Source organism: Salvelinus sp. IW2-2015, linkage group LG27 (genome assembly GCF_002910315.2).
Source record: "Salvelinus sp. IW2-2015 linkage group LG27, ASM291031v2, whole genome shotgun sequence".
NCBI classification, from domain to species: Eukaryota; Metazoa; Chordata; class Actinopteri; order Salmoniformes; family Salmonidae; genus Salvelinus; species Salvelinus sp. IW2-2015.
The window spans coordinates 35,462,834-35,485,385 of NC_036867.1; the positions used below are offsets into that span (position 1 = coordinate 35,462,834).

General features: G+C 41.5%; 1 protein-coding gene across 1 annotated transcript in view; it reads left to right on the forward strand.

The window, feature by feature from the left end:
* Positions 1–563: 563 nt before the first annotated feature.
* The window catches only part of LOC111953948 (inactive dipeptidyl peptidase 10), a 49,780-nt gene continuing 27,791 nt past the window's right edge, over positions 564–22,552 (forward strand). Inside the window, exons 1-7 of the mRNA XM_023973434.2 lie at positions 564–953; positions 6,951–7,065; positions 7,352–7,447; positions 12,291–12,385; positions 16,998–17,072; positions 18,052–18,104; positions 18,285–18,366. Coding sequence (XP_023829202.1) covers positions 927–953; positions 6,951–7,065; positions 7,352–7,447; positions 12,291–12,385; positions 16,998–17,072; positions 18,052–18,104; positions 18,285–18,366 — 543 coding nt within the window. The 5' untranslated portion in view covers positions 564–926. The remainder of the gene's footprint in view (positions 954–6,950; positions 7,066–7,351; positions 7,448–12,290; positions 12,386–16,997; positions 17,073–18,051; positions 18,105–18,284; positions 18,367–22,552) is intronic.

Here is a 22,552-nt window from a genome sequence, read left to right on the forward strand (position 1 = left end):
TAAAATTGCTAGGAACTAGTAGTACTACAGAGAAACAATAACAATGTAAAAAAATAAAAGGTACAATATTTTTCTATAATATATATATTTTTTTACAAAAATAATCTGAGGGGCCACGTGCCCCATATGGACATGACGACTCTGCGTGAAAGGCACTACAGGCCGCTAGTTTAAGGCTGGCAAGATTATTTACTCAATGTCCATGTAGGTGATATCTAATTTTCCTTGTAATATTTCTGGTTTGTTAGATATATTTTGTTTCAGTGAACGAGTGTCCATTCTTTCAAAGCACAATGCCGTAGTGTAGTTTGGAACTTCAGCACCATGGACAGCTCACATTGAGCGCTGTATCCTTCAAAGTGCGAGACGAATTTATTCAATCTAACACTCACACTAAACGGGATTATGATACAAAGAAAAGACACATCACACTATTGATAGAACCCCTTGCCAGTCTAATTTTATCCAGTACTCTGAAAACTCTTGTCATGAACACGAAGTGTATTATTTTCCCGCCCCCTTTGCCGAGTGTGTGTCTCTTTTATTGTAGTGAGGGGGGGGGGGGATATTTCTACTCGTGGTCGTGGATGTTTACAGCGTCAGCAACACACATCACACACTTTCTTTCTCGGGATATTGCGTGCTTTCCTCTGCTTGTAAGAGATAGGGGATATTTGATACACTGGGGGTTTTACCTTTTCTCCATATATGCTTCTTTGAAATGCGAGCTGCGGTAGATTTCTTGAAATCGTGATGCCCCCTGCTTGACTAGGGTTAGAATTTCTGTATTGTGTTGTGCGTCAAGCCCCTCGCCATTCTCTGGGTTGATACGTAGATATATCAGCTACTCCGAAAGGTCTGTGCATACATTGCACACATTATCGAGTCCATCTGACCGAGGAGGTCGGGAAAATCAAGATCCCACAATGACTGCTTCAAAGGAAGGAGAGGAGGTAGGATGGTACAAGCTAATACTGATTTTGATTGAGGCATTGCATTTGTGTAGAGATGGAGTGCTTATTTTCAGTTGAGTCTGTGTCAACTGCGTGATGGATGCAACAGATCCGTTATCATGCGAAACTGAACGGATGTCATAATGCAAGGGATCCGTTTAGTCGGAAAAGACGTGAGATGTATTGATCTCTTCGGATAGGCACTCTCTTTTTAATCCACTCTTTTTTTAAATTAAGATATAGCCTACCATTCATGTTAGTTTCATTCATTGACTCCCAATGATGCGTATTGTATTGACATCTTTCCGTCACGACCCTGGCTACTACACCATAACTCCTAAGATGAACTGTTTCGTAGGTTTCTGAAGTTGCCTTACGTTATCACAACTTACAGCAATAACAATATGTCCTGAACATTCGAGTTCAGCACATGCTCAAACCAATATGAACGCTGTTAAGCCAACTCCCAGAGAAGTATAGCATGCATGCATAGGAGCCACATATACTTAGTCTCGTTACAGATGTATCAACCTCAGTTAGTAAACCCCTATTCAGTTATGTATAGCTTCAATCGAACATAAGTGTAGTTGATATTCACATTAAATATCTACATCTCATGGATTCAAGACCAAGACACACTGATCATTCTCCTAGGCAATTCACTTATTTCAAGGTGAGATCTTATTACTTGAAAGTGATTCCTATTAATAACAATAATAATAGTAATAATTTGGTGGGTGCTTATATTTGTCCTATTTCACACATGTACAAGTGTGCATTATACGCATGTGTGAATAGAAAATCAATTTTTTTTGCATTCCCGCCCTGGCTAACTTCCTCTGAGACATCATTGGAGAGCTGGGTCGCGGCCAGGGTCTACCGTTATCAACGATGACCCTGGAGCAATTAGGGTTAAGTGCCTTGTTCAAGGGCACATCGGCATATCTTTCACCTTGTCTTCTCTGGGATTTGAACCCAGCGACCTTTTGGTTACTGGCTGAACTAGAGCTGGGATGATCAACCCGAAAATGATCGACACGGACCATACTGATATCATTCATTATGATTAGTGGCCTATACCAGAGGAATATGAAGTTTGAAGTGAAATGCGTTTGCTAATATGTGTGATGTTAATGGGACAATGAATGGCTACAACCATCAAACTAGTAGTATTAGTTTAAAGGATGCTGCGAAATAATGTTATAAATGTAACCTATTTATCATTATCACACAAATGAATAATAATTATTTATTGCAATACGGATTTTTGTCCATATCGCCCAGCTCTAGGCCCAAAGCGCTAACCGCTATTGCAGTTGTCTGAGTAGGAAGTGCTATTGAGTAGAGGGAGATTTCTTAATCTGGTGTTGTTGTTGTGTGTGTGTGTGTGTGTGTGTGTGTGTGTGTGTGTGTGTGTGTGTGTGTGTGTGTGTGTGTGTGTGTGTGTGTGTGTGTGTGTGTGTGTGTGTGTGTGTGTGTGTGTGTGTGTGTGTGTGTTGTGTGTGTGTGTGTTGTGTGTGTGTGCGTGCGTGCGTGCGTGCGTGCGTGCGTGTGTGTCTGACCAACCCTGCCATGTGGTAACTCCAGCTCTCTGGGATCCATGAAGATGGTAAACTTCATATACAGGGACAAAGGAAATGATTTGACCCATTGCACATTTTGGAAGTAACTATAGTCAAGTTTGTATACAAATGTAGGCATGCTGTTTAAAATGCTTAGCAGCAAGCTGAAAAACGCTCCCCAAATGGTCATTCGATGTCAGGGAATCTCTGAGATCTCTTACACAACTGACAATCATTGTATGTTTGTTGTACAAATCCTTTCATTAGCCGAACACATTGCGACGAGTACAGTTCCTCAGCCAACCCTTGCTGTTTTCATTTAGATTGTTTAATGTTATGTAAAACCACTGGACTGCAGTTCTTACCGGCCTTATTCTCTGGTTTTCAGGAATGATTCCAGTTTTCAAACACAGTTTTAGGCGGTTTCAGGAGAATCTGGCCAGATCTCTGCTTGGGCTTTATCTGGCTTTGTTAAGTAGAAGGATAGCTCCGATACGTGTTTAACAAATACTCTGGGACTTTTAAAGCCCAGTGCTCTGCAGTGACTGCTCAGGCAGCTGGTGAGTACAGCGGAAATCCTATTGACAGACATGTAGTCTCAGTAGGAAAGAACATGATTTATTATAAATCTTCTCTGGATTAGGAGTAGAATACAAATCTGGCCCTCTGTGTGTCTGTGTGTGTGACGTGTGTGTGTGTATGCGTGTGTGTGTGTGTGTGTGACATGCTCAGCCTTTCCCTTACACTACACCAACCTTGTTTGTGTGAATACTCTGACATTGATAGAACCGTCCTCATACGTGTGTGGCCTATATGCATATTTGAACTCTGAAGGTTGTCCCGACATAAACAAAGGAGAATGCCCCTAATGACTGGAGGTCATAGTGTAGTAACCTATTTTCAAATCAAATAAACGTGTTATTTGTCACATGTTTCTACAGGTGTAGTCTAACAGTGAAATGCTCGCTTACGGGTCCTTTTCCAACAATGTATAGTTAAGATAATGATACAAAATGTAATGAAAAATGTACATAGTGACATGAGGAATAAATACACTGTGAATAATGAATAACGGTAACAGGTACAAGTAACGTGGGAGTACCAGTACCGGGTCGATGTGCAGGGGTACGAGGTACTTTAGGTAGCTATTAGGGCTGGGAATTGCCAGGGACCTCACCATACGATATTATCACGATACTTAGGTGCCGATATGATATGTGATATGTATGATATATGATACGTTTCTATATATTACAAATCGATACTGTGATTTTATTGTGATTCGATGTTCCAAACATATTGCTCACCGTATGTAAAATAAGACTTAGATTTTGTTTTAAAAAACACACTAGTTTCTATGTACAGTTAGGTAGGGGTAAAGTGACTAGGCAACAGGATAATAGACAGTAGCAGCAACGTATGGTGAGTGTGAATGTGTGTGTGATTGTGGGTGTGTGGTGTCTCTATGCGTGCGTGCGTGTGCTATGTGTGTGTATGTGTGTGTTGGGATGTCAGTGTAAGTATGTGTGAGTGTGTGGGTAAAGTCCAGGGTGTGTGCATAGAGTCAGTGCAAGAGAGCAAAAAAAGGGTCAATGCAGGTAGTCTGGGTAGCCATTTGTTTTATCAGTCTTATGGCTTGGGAAGTAGAAGCTGTTCAGGCTCCTGTTGGTTACAGATTTGGTGCACTGGTACCGCTTGCTATGCGGTAACAGAGAGAACAGTCTACGGCTTGATGGCTGGAGTCTTTTGAAATGTGTCTTGGATGACAGGGAGCTCGGTCCTAGTGATGTACTGGGCTGTACTCACTACCCTCTGTAGCGCCTTGCGGTCGGGTGCCTTGCCGTTGCCGTACCAATCGGCGAGGCAGCCAGTCAAGATGCTCTCAATGGTGAAGCTGTAGAACATTTGAAAGATCTGAGGACCCATGGCAAATCTTTTCAGCATCCTGAGGGGAAAGAGGCGCTGACGTGCCCTCTTCCCAACTGTATTGGTGTGTGTGGACCATGTTAATTCCTTAGTGATGTGGACACTGAGGAACTTGAAGCTGCCGACCTGCTCCATTACAGCCCCATCGATGCAAATAGGGGCATGCTCGCCCCTCCGTTTCTTGTAGTTCACGATCAGCTCCTTTGTCTTGCTGACATTGAGGGAGAGGTTGTTGTCCTTGCACCACACTGCCAGGTCTCTGACTTCCCTATAGGCTGCCTATTTTGCACTCACATCATGGTTCTCTTTTCAATGGGTTGAATACAGTGAACTACAGGGAGAGAGTGAGACATTACTAGTCTATACCTGTCTACAGCTCCGCTCTGATGTATGACGAGGCTGGCTAGCTGAATGTACTGCCAACAGATCTCATAATGAAACCACTACAACAGTACAGCTCACCTCTAAATAATTAAAAATTCACTGAAAGATGCCCAGTAGGGAGTTTATGGGTATGTTCTGTATACGGCCCAGGGGTAACTCCACATACCGGTTTGATTCAATACATTCATGACAGGTTAGACTGAGTTAAGGCTGAGTTGGGGGCCTTGGGAGATCAAATCCATCTATTTTCTTGGCACGTATCTGTAAATATTAGATTCATATTAGCTCTAGTCCTGGGTGTGAGTGTGTTTTCCTTCACAGGCTCAGCATTAGCAAGTCCCACTAACACCCTGGACCAGAGCTAGCTTTACATGAATATCTGTTATGAATTGGGACTCATAAAAGGGGTCCTTAGGGGCCAGACAGTGACAGGTGGCCCTGTGGTCACAAACAAGAAGAGTCTGACAGCAAAGTGGAGGGGAGATGTGTTCTGTAAGGACTTGGCAAGGCCCCACTCGCCCTAATTGCACTTGTTTGTAGTGGCTGGCACATAGTCAGGAAGTTAATGAGACTCAGTGACTGCATGGGGAATCCTCGCTGCTCTCCTAAATCCCAGTGCCTTGAGAAGATGGTCTGTCAAAAAAATCACTATTCTACTGGATGATGTGTACAAACTAGTTTTTTTTTTGTACACTAGATTTCTCACGTCAAGCACAGAATTATATAGGACTGTATATCTACAGCTGTACGTTCTAGCCTGGATCCAAACTGAATTGTTCTATTTACATTTTGTGAATTCACTTTAAATCCAGGCTAGTAAGGTTCTGCTTCCGGGGAACACAATGTTCTCCTTAACTGGTTTCTTGGGAAAGCACAGTAGGTTCTCCATAGTAGGCTAGACGAACAGGCTCCGACTCAGAGAGCCATGACTCATGCTTCTCAGGTGCTAATCAATAGATTAATGGAACGCCACAATTGCCTGCAACATGACCTCGTTAGTTTGTTTGTCTGCCCAGCAGTGTCTCACATTACAGGTGATTCTTACGATGTTGATTACCTTGCGCTGGACTGCCTGTCTGTTTTGCATCCTTGCTTGTCTATTTGCATTGTTCTGATGGATGGTTCTGTTTCCTAAATGTAACAAGCAGGAAACACGATTGTCCGGATGGTGCCGCCCCAAATGTTTTCTTTATTGAATTGTTATAACCACCTCATGACAAACTAGCAAAGGATGAAAAAACACCTAGAATCTGTTTGGTTTTATAGTTGTGATACATATTACGTTAACTGGTCATAGGTTACAGGCTGTGAACCAATCACATAAATCCGGTATGCTTTTGCAGTAATTCTGCATTCTTACCCAAATCAATTCAACCAACCATGTGCAGCTGTAATTCTATATGCTTACCAACATTAGATTAAATGGACATCATTTATTTATGTATAGAATATAGACATACCCAAAAATCGATGCAACAAGCCAGGTTAAAACTGTCTCCCTCTATGACTCAGTGGCTATGACTCAGTGTGTTTAGAGGAGAAAAGAAAGGGACATTTGAAGGTCTCAGGGAGTGTTCTCTCTGGAGAGAGCTTCTTGAGAGCAATCAATAGTTTGTGTTTCCACCACTCACTGCCCTCCCTACGTCCCTTATGTACTGCGAAAGGAAGGCTAGGTGGTGTACTGTAACACCCATCTATACACCTCTCAGCTCTAATCATTTCAGCTCTGGTCAGTCAAAACATTTGCGAGACACACACCTATTCCCTTTGACATATTCAGAATGTTCATCATGAAAAGGTGGACACCTACTGCTTTGAGACCAAGTCATGTCCGTTGATCGCATTTAATTTAACCATAAGCTTGCAGTGACTGACTGGTACTGTAATTATAATAGGGATTATATTGTAGGAAGTGGTGGGGTTGGATCCCAATTTAGAATTAGAATCTTACAACATTGTTTTATTAACAATCCACAAGTGCATAAGGAACACAGTATTTCCCCGTTCCATAAGAGCCTCTATGTTTCATAGGAACCTCTAATACCAAACATGTTTATGTCTGATAGTAATCATTACATTTTTTAGTTGAAGAGTGTTCTCAGTTTGCTTCGTGTGTTTTTTCCAGGACTTTGTGCAAGTGAGCCCTGAATCGAGGAACTACAAAGGAATAGCCATCTCCCTGCTGGTCATAGTGGCAGTTTGCTCCCTCATCACCATGTCTGTCTTTGTTCTCACGCCAGGTACTGTACCCACCAGGGGACCAAGAGACCTCATGGGGTTTATTTTTAGGGTCATAGTTACTGTAGGCCTGTATTCTAACTAACAGAATATAAGAATCAGAATTTTTCCTGGTCAGGTTATGTAGTCAGAGCCCTGAGTTTTTCTAAACAGTTTCATGATCAGTGTAATATTGACTGTTGTTATGTGTGTATGAATATCAATTATTTTCCTGTGTGATTTTTATCCTCATCAGGCTGTAATATCTGTATTTTGATAACTGCCCTGACACTGTTATCCTATTTTCAGTGGAACTTCCTGGTGCGGCTAACTCCAGACTTACTGTGCTGGACCTGTTTAAACCAGAGTTCTCGGTGCACGATCCTGAGGCCAGGTGGATAAGTGGTAAGTACTTTCAGGATAACCGTCTAACATTCCTGTTGTAACGAAGCCTTTAGACTGATCCCTATCCTCTCAATCTGATTGAGTCTCACGTGAAAAGGTTGGATTTCATTCAAATGCACCCCCAAAAGCAACAGTTTATAAGCCCTCAGCAGTGCCACAAAGGGTCTGTCCAGGAGGCTACTATTATAAGAGAAAGGGTCTGTCCAGGAGGCTACTATTATAAGAGAAAGGGTCTGTCCAGGAGGCTACTATTATAAGAGAAAGCCTCTGTCAGGAGGCTACTAATTATAAGAGAAAGGGCCTGCCAGGAGACTACTATTATAAGAGAAAGGGCCTGCCCAGGAGGCTACTATCTATTAAGAGAAATGGTCTGTCCAGGGAGAGCGCTTACTATTATAAGAGAAAGGGTCTGTCCAGGAGGCTACTATTATAAGAGAAAGGTCTGTCCAGAGGCTACTATTATAAGAGAAAGGGTCTTCCCAGGAGGCTACTATTATAAGAGAAAGGGTCTGTCCAGGAGGCTACTATTATAAGAGAAAGGGGCCTGCCCAGGAGGCTACTATTATAAGAGAAAGGGTCTGTCCAAGAGGCTACTATTATAAGAGAAAGGTCTTCCAGGAGGCTACTATATAAGAGAAAGGGTCTGTCCAGGAGGCTACTATTATGAGGAAAGGGTCTGTCCAGGAGGTACTATTATAAGAGAAAGGGTCTGTCCAGGAGGCTACTATTATAAGAGAAGGGTCTTCCAGGAGGCTACTATTATAAGAGAAAGGGTCTGTCCAGGAGCTACTTATTATGAGAGAAAGGGTCTGTCCAAGAGGCTACTATTATAAGAGAAAAGGGTCTGTCCAGGAGGCTACTATTATAAGAGAAAGGAATCTGTCCAAGAGGCTACTATTATAAGAGAAAGGGTCTCGCCAGGAGGCTAATATTATATAGAAAGGGTCTGTCCGGAGGCTACTATTATAGAGAAGAAGGGGTCTTCCAGGAGGCTACTATTATAAGAGAAAGGGTCTGTCCAGTGAGGCTAAACTATTATAAGAGAAAGGGTCTTCCCAGGAGGCTACTATTATAAGAGAAAGGGTCTGTCCAGGAGGCTACTATTATGAGAGAAAGGGTGTGGCCAGGTTGGCTAGTTTTTGGAAGATATTAGGCTACAGTCTATCTGATAGTTGGATGAGGGTGACAGAGATTCTATTCTCTTGACATGATCCTAGAATCATAAAGAAACGATTAAATCATAGATTTTAGTTTGTTGTTGTTTTACATTTTAAACGTTGTTTCACTCGGAAGCAGAGCATTCTGAACCTCTCAAGTCAAGCATGGGAGTATTCCTGCAAGCTCTCATCTCATCTTGAGCTATAATGACAGCTGAGAGTTTAGCATGGCATGGGAGCAACACCTCCTGACCTGTCTCAGTAAAACAGATGGCCTCCCAGTCATGCCTCAACTCTGGCCGGTTTGCCAAAACAGGGTGGACTCTATCTCAAGCCATCACTGGGAGCCCCTCTGGGATATACTCTCAGGTCAAATCTCCCTGCCCCATATCCAGAACAACACCCCTTTCTCCAAAACCTAGCAGGTTTCATAATAGTGTGAGAGAATAATTTGGGGTGGCAGCGCTGGTGTCTGTTCTGTTGCCTGAGCTAGTGTGGTTCCTTTTCGATCTTCTTGGCCACAGCGAGCGGGCTGTCTTCCAGCCTGTGTATGAAATGGAGGCCTGGAAGCCTGCGGAGAGCTTTTCCATCCAAGGGTAGCAAATACAAATGACTTTTTCAGTCGCCTGTTGATTCTCATTATGGGGATTGGAGTGTGATGCCTTCTCGCACACTGTGTTGACCTGATGGACTGCATTAACTCTTATGGGCTTCCTGTCGTTTTTCACAACGCCTTCCATGATGGATCAAGCCATATCGTCCGCCCCCTCGTCCACTCATGCTGACGTTTCTCCTTCTGTAGGACACATCGATAAAACTTTGCTACCCCCCCATAAAACACTGTGAGAAATATAATGACTGGTGATTTCATCACCACCTCTCTCATGTTAGCTGACATTACGTTATAGTGGTAAATATTGGTGAGATTAGAGCCAAGCTAACAGGTGGTATGAAGACAGACATAAAGACAGAAAGACAGACAGACAGACAGTGATGTCAGGGTGAAAGGCGGTGGTCTGCCATGGCACAGCTGCAGAGACTGTTCCTGCTAGGACCTCATTACATTTGGGGGGATTATCTTGGTGAGTGCTCCCTATCTGCCTGCTGCTAGCGTGCTATGCTACAGCACGATCAGACTGTTTCTAAGTAGACAGAACCCCTTAGAAAAGCTGCTCAGGTTTAGGCTATTACCATTATAAAACTAGTGTTCACAATCGCATACATTTGAACTGAATTAGATTTTTTTAACACCTTGTTTGAAATTATCAGCACTGACTGTGTATCACATGTAGTGTTCATTTCACATGTTGTAAGTAGTGTTGTAATAGTAAACGTACTCTTGCTGATTATGATATTTAGTATGGCCTTTGTTATTTTCTCGTGTGTACACTACATGAAATTCCAAACAGCCTGCATCCCAACAATTTATTTAAATCTCATAGAAGTAATTTGTGTAACAACGCAAACTATATACCCTATTTATCGATTTCCTGGATATATTGTACATGGTGTATATTATTCTCAACAGTCTGGGGAAGGATAAAGAACTGTTTGTTCTGGCCAGTGGGATGTACTGTATATGTGACTTATGTAAATGAGAACTAACCCAAAATGTTCACACAGCATAGTAGTCAGAACACGTCTTCATGTATTTTAATCAGCGAAGAGGACACAATGTTCATGCCAATTATAGCCTCGGAAATGTGAACACCATACACACTCTGTTTGCCCCGGTAAAATGTGGTTGTCCAAACATATAGAATATGAAGTGGTTGTCCATAAATATAGAATATGAAGTGTAAATTATACTATAATTTGAGACATTAGATTGGAAGCGGTGGTAGGTATACCCAGGGGGATATGATGAGTGATTCAATATAGCATCAACTTCATCACCACACTCTTACCCTATTAGCTTGTCCATACACGTGCCCAGCATGATCATTACTACCAACATATGTGATTCCATAACCTCTGACATGTCTCGGTAATAATTCATTATTCATGTTCACCTCTGTATTCATATATATTTTCATGTCCATGTTTTAGTGACTGAAACAATATTTCTGTTAATCATTAATACCGTAGTAGTATCTCAAACTGGAAGACATATTTTTAGCAGAAGCTTTTATCCAAAGTGCATACATTTTCGCATGGGTGGCCCCAGCAGGAATCTAACTCGTAATTCTGACCTTGCTAGTGCCATACTCCATCATTTGAGCCTCACAGGAACACACACCTTTTACCTGATTATGGTCTACATAGATAGTGGTTGAATGTCATGTGAGGAAGGCTATTTAAATATTATAATTGCCTAGCCTTGTGGACATAGGAGGAATTTTCATTAACTGAATAAAAATATATTTCTAGCGACGTCACCGAGGCAGAGACGGCAGTGGCTAAGGGAACGGGCTGTTTAAAGATTATAGTGCCACATGAGCTCCAGCTAGATAGTGTGACTCACCACATAGGCTACAGGCTTCGAAACCTGGCTTGTTGGTTGTCTTATTCCTAGTTTTCCTGATATGAAAGTATTGCTAAATGGTCTATAGTAGATCAGGGTTTCTCAAACTCGGTCCTGGGGCCCTCCCTGGGCGCACGTTTTGTTTTTTTCAACACAGCTTATTCAAATAGCCAACTTATCATCAAACTTTGATTATTTGAATCAGCTGTGTGGTGCTAGGGCAAAAACCAAAACGTGCACTCACGGAGGGCCCCAGGACCGAGTTTGAGAAACGCTGTAGTAGGCTACCCTTTTCACAGTCTGAGCTTAGCTGTACTGCACTGGCCTGGTTACACATCCACCATAGTTGCTGGAATATCATCATAGTTTACCTGTATTGTCATGTCAAAAGTACAAGTTGAGGTGTCATTGAAATATTACAATTGTGTTGGACCAGTGAAGCATGTAGCTTCCTACTCCTCTCCGTTAACCTCCCAATGGATCAGTTAGACATCCTCCACGTTTTAGGAACCATCTGAGGATCCGCCCCTCCAAAATAATTCATGCTTTGGCATGTTTTTGTAAGATGTTTTGAGTGAAAACACAAAGGTGTATTTACAAGCAGTAAGCTAACGTTCCAGACCCCGCAATGTCCTTGCCATTTAACACATTTGAGCATTGCTAGGTGGCTTTGTCGATTTTTATTAAATGTTCTATTGTTATTTTGTATTGATTTGAGGAATTCAGTTCTATAATATATAATATAATGCTGACCAAGTGTTTTACACTCGTTCTGCATGATTTATCATACCAGTTACGTAGCTGCATTTAAGACCACATTTTTACTCAGAGCAACTGACCGAGCCAACAACAGTGAATTGGGAGCCATATTCCTAAAGATAGATAGTGAGATTTGTAATGCCAAATAAAAGGAAGCCATTGCAGTAATGTGGCTGGCTGGCTGGCTGACTGCAGGTCAAAAAGGTTTTGCTCAGTAGAAATGAGGAGAGGCACTCTTGAAATGAACTGCTGGAAAATGAAGTGCCAGTCAGTCTAGCGATGGGGGACTAAGAGAACCCTCTCCCCCCTCTCTCCATCTCCTTCTCCCTCTCTCTCTTTGGGGTCTGACATGGATATTGATAAGTGGATATACAGTGTCAGAATGTGTAGGCCTATTTTCTTCTTATCTAAAATATGGTTATCAATGAGCATTTGACAACATTTTTCTTGTATCATTTTACAGATTCAGAGGTTTTGTACAGGAACCGAGACGGCCACGTCATCAAGTTCAACTTTGCTTTAAATGAAACAGAAATGATCCTGAGAAATAGCACATTTGTAAGTAGCTTGCCACCTATGGGTCCCCCTCTCTAACCTCAATTGACCGATCAGCATTCATAACACAGTACCATATTTAATGATCAGCATTCATAACACAGTACCATATTGACCCATCAGCATTCATAACAAAGTACCATATTTAATGCTCAGACATCATAACACAATACCATATTTAATGATCAGCATTCATAAACACAATATCATATTTAATGAGCATCATTCATAACACAGTACCATATTTAATGATCATCATTCATAACACAGTACCTACTATTTAATGATCAGTCATTCATAACATCAGTACCATACTCGAACCATCAGCATTCATACACAAGTCCATTAATTCATCATCATCATTCATAACACAATACCATATTTAATGATCATATCATTCAAAAACACAATACCATATTTATGATAACTCATTCATAACACCAGTACACATATTTAATGACCAGCATTCATAACACAGTACCATATTGAACCATCAGCATTCATAAACAGTACATATTTAATGATCAGCATTCATAACCACAGTACCATATTGACCCTCAGCATTCATAACAAAGTACCATATTTAATGATCAGCATTCATAACACAATACCATATTTAATGATCAGCATTCATAAACAATACCATATTTAATGATCATCATTCATAAACTCACATATTTAAGATCATCATTCATAACACAGTACAATATTTAATGATCAGCATTCATAACACAGTACCATATTGAACCATCAGCATTCATAACACAGTAATATTTAATGATCAGCATTCATAAACAAACCATATTTAATGATCATCATCAATAAAACAGTAATATTGATCCATCAGCATTCAATAACACATACCATGATTTAATGTTATCATCCATAACACAAATACCATATTTATGATCATCATTCATAACACAGTACCATATTGACCCATCAGCATTCATAACAAAGTACCATACTACCAATCAGCATTCATAACACAATACCATATTTGACCCTTGCTTCAGCATATCTACACAGTACCTATTGACCATCAGCATTCATAACAAAGTACCATATTTACCATTCAGCATTCATAACACAGAACCAATATTGACCGATCAGCATTCAAACAAAGTACCATACTGACACGTCAGCATCCATAACACAGTACCATATTGACCCATCAGCATTCATAACACAGTACTATGACCCATCAGCATTCATACAAGTACCATATTATGATCAGCATTCATAAACAATACCATATTTAATGATCAGCAATTTATAACACAAACCATATTTAATGATCATCATTCATAACACAATACCATATTTATGATCATCATTCATAACACTACCATTTAATGATCACATCATAACACATACCATATTGAACCATCAGCATTCATACACAGTACATATTAATGATCACATCTATAACACAGTACCATGTATTGAACCATCAGCATTCATAACACAGTACCATATTTAATGATCAGCATTCATAAACAATACATATTTATGATCATCATTCATAACACAGTACCATATTAATGATCAGCATTCATAACAACAGTACCATATTGATCATCAGCATTCATAACACAATACCATATTTACAATGCACTCATTCATTTCACAACACATACCCATATTTAATGATCATCATTCATAACACAGTACCATATGCTAATGATCAGCATTCATAACACAGACTACATATTGACCCATCAGCATTCATAAAGTACCCTAACTGAACCATCAGCATCATCACACAGTACCTATGACCATCAGCATTATAACAAAGTCGCAATACTGACCCATGCAGCATTCATAACACAATACCATATGGAACCCATCAGCATTCATAACACAGTAACCTATATCTGACCCATCAGCATTCATAACAAAGTACCATACTGATCCACATACACAGACATCACTTAAACACGTACCATATTGACCCATCAGCATCAATAACAATAGTACATACTGACCCATCAAGCATTCATAACACAGTACCATATTGAACCCACATCAAGTCATTCATAATACACAGTACCATATTGAACCCATCAGCATTAATAAACAAAGTACTATACTGACCCATCAGCCTTCATAACACAATACCATATTGACCCATCAGCATTAATAACAATACCAACTGAACCATCAGCATTCATAACACAGTACCATATTGACCCATCAGCATTCATAACAAAGTACCATACTGACCCATCAGCATTCATAACACAATACCATATTGATCCATCAGTATTTACAACACAGTACCTTGTTGACCCATCACCATTCATAACACAGTACCATATTGACCCATCAGCATTAATTACCCAGTAGCATATTGACCCATCAGCATTCATAACACAGTACCATATTTAATGATCAGCATTCATAACACAATACTATATTGACCCATCAGCATTAATTACCCAGTACCATATTGACCCATCAGCATTAATTACCCAGTACCATATTGACCCATTATCCTTCATAACACAGTACCATATTGACCCATCAGCATTAATTACCCAGTACCATATTGGCCCATCAGCATTCATAACACAGTACCATATTGCATACAAATATCAAAGCTGAGCACATTGTCATTATTTGCCTCCTGTAGCATTGTGATAAATCAATTTAAATATTGAAAAGGTGTGGGCTACGGGATGAAGGATGAGGGGGTGTGTGGTTGTGAGACATTGCGGTGGGAACGTGCGTCTGAGCAGGTGTGATGTCATTGATGTTTTTTGAAATTTGTGTCTGTCTGTTTATTGTATTTTGTTTATGTATGGTTAATATTAGTTAACCATACATACAAAATAGTCAAAAAAATATATATAATAATCGTAAAAACAACATCTGACAGGTCATGTTTTATGTGTTGCATAAGGCTAAGTGGCTTTGGACTGTCATTGGCAGGCTTGCTTTTTGACATTTAATAATCTAACTGGGCGGAAGGCAGGGCACCATTAATCCCTGTTTAAAGTTTAGATATGCTAGCTACAATTTTGGGTGGAATGGTCATATGCCTGTGATTGTAATAGTACGGTGGCCCTAAGGGGCAAAGTACAGTATACAGGCTGTGTATTGGTTTACCATCATCTGAATTAATTCTTCGATCTACAGTGCATTTGGAAAGTATTCAGACCCCTTCCCTTTTTCCAGATTTTGTTACGTTACAGCCTTATTCTAAAATGGATTATTAACCAAAAATAAAAACAGAAATACCTTATTTACATAATTTTATTTAAGTATTAAGACCCTTTTCTTTGTGACTCGAAATTGAGCTCAGGTGCATCCTGTTTCCATTGAACATCCTTAAGATGTTTCTACAACTTGATTGGAGTCCACCTGTGGTCAATTTAATTGATTGGACATGATTTGGAAAGGCAAACACCTGTCTATATAAGGACCCACAGTTGACAGTGCATGTCAGAGAAAAAAAACAAGCCATGAGGTCGAAGAAATTGTCCGTAGAGCTCCGAGACAGGAAAGTGTCGAGGCACAGATCTGGGGAAGGGTACCAAAAAATGTCTGCAGCATTGCAGGTCCCCAATAACACAGTGGCCTTCATCATTCTTAAATGGAAGAAGTTTGGAACCAGCAAGACTCTTCCTAGAGCTGGCCACCCGGTCAAACTGAGCAATCGGGGGAGAATGGCCTTGGTCAGGGAGGTGACCAATAACCCGATGGTCACTCAGACAGAGCTCCAGAGTTCCTCTATGGAGAAGGGAGAACCATCCCGAAGGAAAACCATCTCTTCTGCACTCCACCAATTAGGTCTTTATGGTAGAGTGGCCAGACGGAAAACACTCCTCAGTAAAAGTAACATGACAGCCCGCTTAGAGTTTGCCAAAAGGCACCTAAATACTCTCAGACCATGAGAAACAAGATTCTCTGATCTGATGAAACCAAGATTGAACTATTTGGCCTGAATGCCAAGCCTGGAGGAAAACTGGCACCATCCCTGCGGTGAATCATGGTGGTGGCAGCATCATGCTGTGGGGATATTTTTCAGTGGCAGGGACGGGGAGACTAGTCAGGATCGAGGGAAAGATGAACGAAGCAAAGTGCAGAGAGTTCCTTGATGAAAACCTGCTCCATAGCACTCAGAACCTCCGACTGGGGCAAAGGTTCCCCTTCCAAGAGGACAACGACCTTAAGCACACAGCCAAGGCAACACAGGAGTGGCTTCGGGACAAGTCTCTGAATGTCTTTGAGTGGCCCAGCCAGAGCCCGGACTTGAACCCGATCGAACGTGTCTGAGACCTGAAAATAGCTTTACAGCAACGCTCCCGATCCAACCTTACAGAGCTTGAGAGGATCTGCAGAGAAAAATGGAAGAAACCCCCCAAATACAGCTGTGTCAAGCTTGTACAACGACCTTAAGAAAACAAGCTTGACACACACTGTTTTTGCTTATGGGGTATTGTGTGTAGATTAAGAATAAGGGTGTAACGTAACAAAACATGGGAAAAGTCAAGGGGTCTGAATACTTTCCGAATGTACTGTGTGCACAAGATACTTCCTAGATCTATGTACAAGATGTATTAACCTTTTAGATGTTTTATTTGTGACTTCTGTCTTTCCCTTGTCCTAGGTGTCTTTCAAAGTAGCCAAATATTCTCTCTCTCCAGACATGAAATACGTGCTATTTGCTTACGAAGTGAAACAGGTAGGATATGAATAGTCGTTAATAAATGACTGTTGTTTGTTGATTACCCTTACACTTTTAAATAACAGTTACGAGAGATAAACATGTACACACATACAGTACAACGTCACAGGGCGTTGTTAGTACACCAAATGTCAACTGAGTACAATTGTCTTCCACCAGAGCAGTATGAAATTTGGATCACCTTTCAGCCAAACAAATGATTATATAAATAACCAAACAGCTACAGAATGAATCAGTGTTTCCCATGACCCTAAGCATAGTTTCAATTGTAATTCCTTGATTCCTCGCCTCCTCTCCCCTCGCCTCCTTCTCAGAATGCATAGGAGGAGATGGTCCGAAAGAAATCTCCGATCTTCTGTTTCAATGCGTTTTGAGAAGGAGTTGAGGAGAGAGGACTCAAGGATTGAAGGAAATTACAATTGAGATTCACCCATAGTCTGACCGGGAAGGAGACCAAACAGCAAATAGGCTCTGATCAGAAATCAGATTGCACCACCGGGGTTAATGGCAGGTGTACTAACCTCATTGAGTTTTATCTTCTTTCTCTTTCTTTATTCTTTATTCATCCTTCATGTGGTTTTCCGTTGTAATATTTAGGCCCTAACCAAGGATCTCTCATTGATTTCCTCTTTGTTTAATGGCTGGATCGCTGGCAACCAAGGTTTGGAAACATTGCACCAGAATGGGATTCCATGGACTGATGCAAATGTTGTTTAGTTGTGTTATGCATTATTATTATGCAGTATCAAAGGTGGTGTGCAACCAAGTTTGCGTGATGATTAACCTTGCCTGGCAACTGAAGACTTGCGTTGGCTCCCTGAGCTGTGCGGGCTAACACAGTCTTGAATTCCTTTTGGAAACAATTACATTGTGGAATCCCAACATGTGATTTCTAACATGATTCATTCGCATCATATATGCTTTAGTGTTGTCTATTATTTATTATAACATTAATTGTCCGTACTTTTAATCTCAGGTGTACAGACATTCCTATACGGCATCGTACATTGTTTACAACATCCACACAAGGTAAGAGACTGAATGGACTGGTTGATGCTTTATGTCTTGTATTGACATGCATACTGAAGAACATACTGTATTATGTATGATACACCCAATCTTTGACACCTCTAGTTCAACAACAGATGGGGTTTGTTCATGCCTGTCTGCCTGTCTTTGTGTACTTTAGTGTGTGTGCTTGCGTTTCAGGGAGGTGTGGGAATTGAATCCTCCGGAGGTCCAGAATGCAGTGCTCCAGCATGCAGCGTGGGGTGTGAAGGGACAGCAGCTGGTGAGTCTCTCCTCTCCTCTTCTATGATGCCATAGACTTCCTCTTTTCACTCTCTCTCTCTCACCCAATCGGAAATCAACCTATGGGCACAGCTCTTAGACTGTCATAGATGCCTCGTCACAAATATGAAAGAAATTGATAGGTGTGAGCATTATCGACGGCTTTTTGTACAGGGTTCCATTAGATGTGTTGAATGTTGCTTTTCTGGCATGCCAGGAGACCCGGTTTCAAACCCAGTCGTCAACACTAGGGATTGGTATCAAATTTGCCGTATTTATATGATGGCCAGTTGTGGTACAGTTTCTCATGTGAAGATGTAGAAAGCACCATTTGTTGTATATCAGGCGGACATTTTGACAGCAGGGGGTCCTGTTACAGATGGGGATGCAGACTACACTTATCCGACCAGACATACTTGAGCTTCTGTACTCTGTTCAGAGTTTGTTTGGTCAACAAACAAAACCCAGCATGTGATTTTTCTGGCCGAACATCTGCGGCAGCCGCAACGCGGCCTTGTCCCATCTCCAAGAATAAACAAAATGGACCAGGGACTATAGAGGACAGAATGGCCAGGACTATATAGACAAAATGGTCAGGCACTATAGAGACAGAATGGACCAGACTATTTAGAGACAGAATGTCCACTATAGAGACAGAATGTCCAGGACTATAGAGACAGAAGTGGTCCAGGCTATAAGAACAGAATGGTCCAGGAACTATAGAGACAGAATGTCCAGCGACTACAGAGAACAGAATGGTCCAGCGCCAATAGAACAGAATTGTCCAGGACTATAGAGACAGAAATGGTCCAAGGGACTAATAGCAGACAAATCCAAGGGACTAATAGAGAACAGATTGCCTAACAAAGTAAGCTACTAAGCTTAGCAAATGATGTATTAGATCCAGAGAACGTACAAATATATAGAGACAAAATGGCTGAACACGTGTACTAATAGAAAGACAGAAATGGTCCAGGGACTATAGAGACAGAAATGGTCCATGGAACTATAAAGAGACAAGAATGGTCCCAGGACTATAAGTGTAACGAAGAGTGCTATCTCCAACAAAGACTAATAAATGAACCAGTGAATAGTTCTCAGACAGCCGGAACTAAAATAATAGATGAAGTACACAAGTAAATCTAACTAGGTGGAAATATAGTACACATAATGTAATGATAGTCCACCCCAAGGTGCCCCTAAGATCACGAAACATTGTGTGCTGTACGGACCTTACAGTGACAATGCTTGACATAAGCGAGCCAACCTAACAATAAGACACGGTGCCGTACGAGTTATTCTATGCAATAGATCACAAGTAACACGATTAATAAGAAAGGCAGTAAATAGTCAGGCAGTAACATAGAGAAGCACGACCAAGATCGTAAAAGACAATAATAGAGAACCGAAATATATGTACTTACAAGGGCGGTGATAGAGACAGAAGGGCCACTATAAGACAGAAATGTCCAGGACTATAGAGGACGCGCTGGTCCGCGAGTGACGAAGATCAATGTAGCTGAGCGACGACTAGAAATGTCCAGGGACCTATGAGAGACAGAAGCGTTCCAGGCGCTATAAGACTTAAGAAGATTGAGTTGCCAGGCGATTGCGTATATAAGAGCATAAATAGTCAATACTCACCCATTAGCTCAGACACATGAAATGCTACCAGCAGAGCGAGATAGAGACAGAATGCGTCCGACTATAGAGACAGAATGAGTCTCGACGGACTATAGAGACGTATGAGACTGCGTCCAGACTATAGAGACAGAATGTTCCAGGCTTATGAGACGAGCAAGAAGATGTCCAGGACTATAGAGACAAGAGATGGGTAGCCAGACCGTGATAGAGACAGATTCCAGGGCTATAGAGACGAGCAGATGATCCCGAGGGACTATAAGACAGAATCGTCCAGGGGACTATACGAAGAACGACGAAATGCACCAAAGTAGATTCCTATTGAGAAGACAGAGTAAGACGATCCATTGGAACTCAGATCTTCAGGACAGAATAGTCATGTGATCGCTTATAGAGAGCGAGAATATGAAGTCTCATGTGACCATAGAGAACCATACTTGGACCTCACAGAGGCTATCCTAGCATCGACTATATATCCAGGTGGCACTATAAGACCCAGAGATAGGTCCAGGGCTACGTAGATGACACGCATCCAATGGTCCAGGACTATAGAGACAGAATGTCGCCAGGACCTAATAGTACAGAATGTCCCAGGACGTATAAGACAGAAGGTCCAGGCACTATTAGAACAGATTGGTCCCATGGACCTATAGAGACCAGAATGCCAAGGGACCCATAAGAGAACCAGAAATTGCCAGGGACTATAGGAAGCAGTTCTGCTTAGAAGCAGGAGAAACCGAAATAACGAGTCCAAAGAGACCAAATATACAGTATAAGCAGGAATATTGCTCGATGAGCATATTAGACAAATAATTTGTCAAGACCGGGCCTTCCTCTGACACCGCCTGTATAGATAGTCTACTGAGACAGTAGACTATGTGACACCAGCTACTAATAGAGGCACGAACCGAGTCAGAGCTGTAGAGCCAGAGATCGCTTCGACGGGTGCACTAACGAGCGACCCATAATGGATCGCCCTTTGGCCTGAGTAGAATCAGAAATGCGCCCACGGAGGGGAACGTACTAGAGACAGAACATGTAGCCCTGTGAACAGGTATAAGGAGACAGAAGGATATGGGGCCAGGGGCAACTATAGGAGACCCAGAAGGGTCCAACAGACAGCCCTGAGGGCCCCCGTGAGAGTCAGAGACTGATAGTAGGGAATACAGAAATTTGGTTATCCAGCGCTGACCCTATCTATGTACGCAGCACCAGTATGATGCGGCCGCAGGACCCCATTCTAGAAGAAGCAGAAGATCCAGACTACGCAAGCTATAGCAGCACAGAGAATGGAGTTTCTCAAGGAACAGTCCAGTGATAGAGACCAAGATGCCTTCACAGGGCGGACTATATAGTATGACACATAGATAGGTCCTGTACCTCAATAGCGACAAAGAAATGTTCACATATCGTGTTGAATTCTATGTAATGACTAAGCAGCCAAGGTCCCAGGGACAGTTATATATAATGAGAAGCGAACCAGAGTCTATCAGCTATACAGCCTGTTCGCTACATATATGTTCAGGGACGGTGAGGAGAGACAGAAGATGGCCCAGCTAGAAATAAGTAAGCGAGAAGAGTGGTCAAGCAAAAGAATAAGCAGAAATGTCGATCCTACCGTAAGTACACATATATCCAGTAAGAATGTCCCAAGGGCGCGGTATAAGTATAATGCGAAATTGTGTCCGAGTGAAGTCTAATACTATTGTAATGTACACCTATGAAGATATGATCAGGGGTAACGTTAAGTATTATGAGTCGCAGCACATGATGTGCCACCAAGGCCCTAATATCAACACAAGCACAATTCTATGGGCACAGATCCATGTAGAACGGTATCTGAACGATACATTAAATCAGGGTACCACTTAGTTGCTTTCTGAGAGTAACAGCGAATCACGGCCCACGGAGCACTATGTGAGATACCTAGCTATAGAGAATCCATCCAGGGGACTTTGAATTTATAGCGAGGAACCAATGAATGTCCAGCAGAACAAGTGATGTATAGCCAGAATGTATCTAGTCAGAACACTTGCTAGTTGGTCAGCGCATTATAGAAACAGAATGGTCCAGGGAACCCATAAAGACAGAAATGTGCTCGCAGACAACAGTCCTAGGTAAATAATCACAGAAGAGTGTGCCGCGGACGTAGACGCATCATGCGAGTATGAATCCGAGATCTGACTGTCTAAATTAGTATTAGAGCTAGAATGGTTCCCAGGCATCGATAACTAAGACACAAGATATTGTACTCACATCCAGGGACGATCATAGAGACAGAAATGCCAGACTATAGAGAACAGAAATGGTCCAGGGCGAAAAGAGACCACGCAAATGTCCAGGAACTAAAATAGAGACAGAAATGGTCCAAGGGACTATAGAAGACTCTGACTAACTCAATCTCAATGGCACAATGAATCCTCAATTATAGTAGATCACAAGAATAAGAAATTATGAGTAAGCCATAATCCATAATATAAATAAGAGCACCACATGAAGTACGATTATCCTAAGTAAAAAATTAAAAATATACACACTACTCATCT